Below are 4,912 nucleotides of genomic sequence, written 5' to 3' on the forward strand. Positions count from 1 at the left end.
GTTTCACACAATTTTTTTTATCTAATTTCAAGTGTTTCCCCATGAACATCGAACTGACGTCTACATTTTAGGGCTTATAATTGATGTATTCCATATAGAACCAAATGCAGCAAACCACCACTCTTCGCGATACTATTTGTAAATATCTAACGCAGATTTAACCAAGAAAAAAAATATATTTTATCATTTTTTTTTAATATTTTTTTTACGTGACTTTCTGTCTATGATTTTATGCGATGTTTGATCGTGTTCGTATGTGTGAGTTAGGGATGGGGCCTTCACACCAAACACATACAGCAATCGGATGCAGACTTGATGGGTGTGTCACGCAGCACAGCAAGGCGCAGCATTCACAGAGTAGCCTACGCCATCGCCACTCAGAAGCCTTCCTTCATCCAGTATTCTTATGCTGACGTTCAAAAGATCAAGGAAGGCTTCTACAAAATTGCTGGTTTTCCTGGAGTAGTGGGGGCAATCGATTGCACTCACATACCTATCATGTCACCAGGAGGTAGCGAGGCCGAAATATTCCGTAACAGGAAAGGATACATGTCGATTAACGTACAAGTTATATGTGACAGTGATCGCAAAATCTTGAACATAGTTGCAAGGTGGCCCGGCTCCACTCACGACTCGCGCATATTCAACAACAGTGCAATCAAGGGTGATTTCGAGGAAGGCGTGATTGACGGGATCCTTCTCGGTGACAACGGCTATGCCTGCCTCCCATATTTAATGACGCCATTAATGAATCCAACATCAACACAAGAAAAGCGATATAATAAGAAGCACATCTCCACGAGATCCCGCGTTGAGCATTGCTTTGGAGTGCTGAAACGGAGATTTCTGGCGCTGAGTATTCCTTTGCGCACAAGGTTGGACCATAGCCTCACCATAATCATCGCCATCGCTTGTCTGCACAATGCAGCGATCACCCGCAATCAGATCCTGGAAGAGGAATTCCAAGATACTATTAACGAGCCTCATGTTAATGCAGGAGATACAGCTTCAGGGAGGGCAGTAAGGCAGAGCTTCATCGCGAGATTTTGAGCTTCGCCTTAAAAAATTGTGTCACAGTTTAGGACAGCGGCGGGCAACATACGACCCGCGAGGGGATTTTGTCCGGTTCGCCGACAGTTTCCTGTCTTAGTTGATAATGTGGCCCACCAGCCGGTGTGTCCGGTAAATGCCGATAATGCAAGTTTCCTCGCTTCTACTTACTTAGGCATAAGCTCCGCTCTGGCACGCAGGCCACACACGCAAATAATAACACACAGTCAATAAAAATTTCAACGTACTAAGCAAGTGGGGAAGCTCGGTAGACCGGGGCCGCGGGGGAGAGTCAGAGTGGAGATTACGCATAAGTTCATAGAAGCAAGTAAACTTGCACATGGCGGTGCCTGTATGACAATGATGTTCTCAATTCCACATTGTCTTCCTCATTATCGCTGGACAGGAAATCACACTAGACCCCTCATTACTATACAAATTACTGGTTTTGCTCTATTTCTTACTATTTGTTTTCGTTAATTCTGTTTTATCAATATACTACACCGTCGCTTTTCCTCATTATTGGTATTAGTACAGATCGGTGAACCGCAGGGTTTTGAGTATAGGGGCCGCTCGAAGAGGCCTGCATCGAGTTACAGACAGCATAATGTGAAGTCCAAGTACGACCTACCCCATTGCGACAGCCACGATCGATTCAGATGTTCTCCGCTTAGGTTCTTCTTTAGTACTCTGCACAATTTTGCGTGCCCTCCCTCCTTGCGCCAGGGGCACGCTAATCTTCTCAGTATCGTTTCGACTCTAGTACGTTCACCACCGCATCGGCACTACCTGCACACTCATTGCACGGTCGTCGCAAAAGACTGACATGTGCTAGTGACTTCTCTCTCGTATGGAATGAGACGAGTCGAGCGTGACGCTATCATTTAGGTGAGCAAAGAACGAACATGACATTCGGAACTAGAATTTTTATTACAAATAACATTAAATTTTTTTTACGATTTTTCCAATTTCTCGATTTTCAGTTTCAAATATTTGATCCTCAATCTCAGCTCTTCTTTCCTCAATATACTTTCTTCCTCCATCATTTTACCCTCCCTTATCCTCAACTCTTTCATCCACGTCGCTTCATTAATTTTTTCCCGCCTTCACTGCTTCAATGCCCTTACCTATGTTCTCGTCTGAAAATAAAATGACTTTGCCAATTTCGTTGGCCATTGGCACTATGCAGCCTCGGTATTGTTCTCACCACGACGACTACAGCTGGTTGATTGATAAGAGCTTGTGCTCATATTATTTTCTTTGTTCCCAGCATCCTCCTCCTCCTCAATGACGGAATTGAGTACTACAACTGGAAATGATGAAAGAGTATTCGGTTATTCACTATACACATGAGATAATTTCGCACGACTCACAGGACTTGTCTCCATCATCGTCGAAGGGATTATTTAGGTCCGATATTTGCCCCGGAACGACGGCTATAAAGCAAAATTTCATGTTGAGCCGCCCCACATAGCATATGTAAATTCAAACATACATGCCACTCCCTCACTCAGAGGGTCAACATCGACCTCAATGATCCCTCCACCGGTTTTGCGCTGCTCTTTTTTCAGCTTCGCCGCATCAGCCTTGCAGCGATCCTTCATGTTCTGCCATCTTTTTTTCAGGCATTTTACTGACCTCTCGCAGCTGATGCCGGCAGCATTAAATTCGATAGACAGCAGCTCCCATGCCCTTTCCTTGGCAGCCACACAAACTTTATCTGTTTTTTTATTTTCCAGTAAGGGGCTTTGTCTTACTAGCTTTGATAACAAAGCCTTTTCTTTATCCAAGAAATTCGGCTCTCGCCGTACAATTGCATTCGAGGCCATTTATTTCTGTATCTGTTAAATAACATCATTAATTCATTATAACCGATATTTCTATACCGTGACGCAATAAAGTTCAAAATGCTGTAGCATCATCATACGATACCCATCACAACCTCTCTTCCACTCAACAACAAAACGCTATGCTAACTCCACAGAGTTCAGCAGATTTGTTTCGTTCAATTGGCCTACTGGCCTATTTCGGATAACCGCGGCGAGTGTTGCCAAGGTTACTTCCTGCGGTTGGCTGCCCGACCGTGAAAATCGACACTTAAGTCTGGTGGTGCGGTGACTTGGATTTGAGAGCCGATTCTGACGTATTTGAGTGTGAGTATACTTTTTGACGCGAGTTGAGTATCGAATTCGTTGCTGAGTAGAGAATCGTTACTGAGTAGAAGAATTGGCCTCGGCCCTAAGAGTTTAGTAATTATCCCTTTACAAAGTAATTAATTGTTGGTCAATCCGACCAATTCATCGTTATTCAAAAAACTGGCCCCCGTCCGCTACCGCTAGTCTTCCGTGGTAGTACATCGTAATTCTAATGTCATAATCAATATACTTGACTTCTCAGTAAGCTAGTCACTGACAGCGAACTTCTTTAGCATGCTCCAAATGCCGAACTTATATGGTCGTCAAGTTATAGCCTTATGTCATAATAGACAGAAACCCACCGAATACACAAGGGGTTGCGATGGCGGGCTGTGTACCGCACAAACAATGCCTCATATGTACATTTCATGTCATACTGGAAATTATGGTGGATTTTGATTCATGATAACAATTATGTAAACTGATAAACGTCAACTTCCATTTCTCTGAGAACCACACGTCGCCGTCAGGGGAGATGTGAGTGTCAGAGACCTCTGTTCTATAACGCGTATGGCCGAATGTGATCGGGTAGTTATGATCTGTCTTGCACATTGCAGAGTCAGAATACGCCACCCCAAAGTGGTCGGGAAGTCGATGAATAGCCCACCTGAAATAAACTTGATTGAAGCATAATTTAAATTGATAGATCACACTAATAAGCATGCTCGCCTATATCTGCATGCCGACATGTGAGTCTATACGAAAGGTCGCATATTATTATTATTATTTGCATGGTAAAAAGTAGTAGTGTCGCTTATCCCGTAAAGGTCTGGGGCGCCACTTCTGGTAAATGGTACTTTGAAATATAATTCATCATCGGGCATATATGCGGATCAAAAAGGTCTCATATATACACCGCCAAGAAGTTAAAGCGCATACAGCATACACACATACATAGCATACATATAAACATGCAGTCATAGGGCAGCTTATGCAATATTTAGTTCTTACCTGAGTCATGCGTTACTGACATTTAGTTCTTACCTAAGTCCACCCCTAAGGATGACTCACTAGGTCCTCATCTGAGTCCACCCCAAAGGATGACTCATCAAGTTCCCACCTGAGTTCATCCCTAAGGATGATTCCCTAAGTCGTTATACCTGAGTATACCCCAAAGGATGACTCGCTAAGTCCCGACCTGAGCTCACCCCAAAGGATGAATCACTTTCTTTTTCAGCCCCAACCGAGGGCTCATATATACCATATATACTCTTTTTTCAAACCAAATACTTTTTTTGTTTTTCTAATAATATTATCATGACGTAAGTGCAAATTTTTGATAATTTTAGGACTGACGTGACCAAATTTGAAAGCAAACAAAAAAGGAAAAAGAAAGGAACCTATTTTTCCTGTTCCAGTTCGTGATAGATAAAATTTGACAAAATAGCTAATGAAATATTATTCCTCTTATCTGATTTTCTTGGGGCAGAATCTGCCAACTCATTCTGTAATTAAACGCGCGAAACCGAACAATTATCCTAAAATAGACCTCAAACATTAAAAAAAAATTCCTTCGGTGAATTATGAACAGTTATGTTGAAGTCGCAAGCTGTATTAAATAAAGGCTCTGAGATCGGAGGACAGGTCCGCCATTGTCAACATTATCGTGTTATGATATAATTAGTTAGGTATATTAGACAAGGAGGCTATATAGTATACCAGACCTC

General features: G+C 42.6%; 1 protein-coding gene and 1 long non-coding RNA gene across 2 annotated transcripts; both read right to left on the bottom strand.

Moving 5' to 3' along the window:
* Positions 1-716: 716 nt before the first annotated feature.
* Positions 717-2,146, bottom strand: LOC145436350 (uncharacterized). Its single transcript, XR_013914277.1, has 2 exons — positions 1,682-2,146; positions 717-948 (listed from the first exon to the last, which is right to left on the bottom strand). It is a non-coding gene; the product is annotated as an uncharacterized LOC145436350 (long non-coding RNA).
* An 85-nt stretch (positions 2,147-2,231) lies between these two features.
* On the bottom strand, positions 2,232-2,879 carry LOC145436541 (myb/SANT-like DNA-binding domain-containing protein 3). Its single transcript, XM_080313903.1, has 3 exons — positions 2,546-2,879; positions 2,424-2,486; positions 2,232-2,359 (listed from the first exon to the last, which is right to left on the bottom strand). Exons 1-3 carry the CDS (start codon positions 2,877-2,879, stop codon positions 2,232-2,234), a joined length of 525 nt encoding a protein of 174 aa, XP_080170029.1.
* Positions 2,880-4,912: the final 2,033 nt, after the last annotated feature.

The sequence above is a fragment of the Botryllus schlosseri genome, chromosome 3 (assembly GCF_051294905.1).
Source record: "Botryllus schlosseri isolate E-star chromosome 3, Bs_hap1, whole genome shotgun sequence".
Taxonomy (NCBI): Eukaryota; Metazoa; Chordata; class Ascidiacea; order Stolidobranchia; family Styelidae; genus Botryllus; species Botryllus schlosseri.

Excerpts from the sequence above, each read along its gene's own strand:
- LOC145436541 (XM_080313903.1), bottom strand. The coding sequence starts at position 2,879 with ATGGCCTCGAATGCAATTGTACGGCGAGAGCCGAATTTCTTGGATAAA. Across the intron at positions 2,487-2,545 it reads TCTGAGTGAGGGAGTGGCAT|CCGTCGTTCCGGGGCAAATA; the intron begins GTATGTTTGAAT and ends TTTGCTTTATAG. Across the intron at positions 2,360-2,423 it reads CGATGATGGAGACAAGTCCT|TTGTAGTACTCAATTCCGTC; the intron begins GTGAGTCGTGCG and ends CATCATTTCCAG.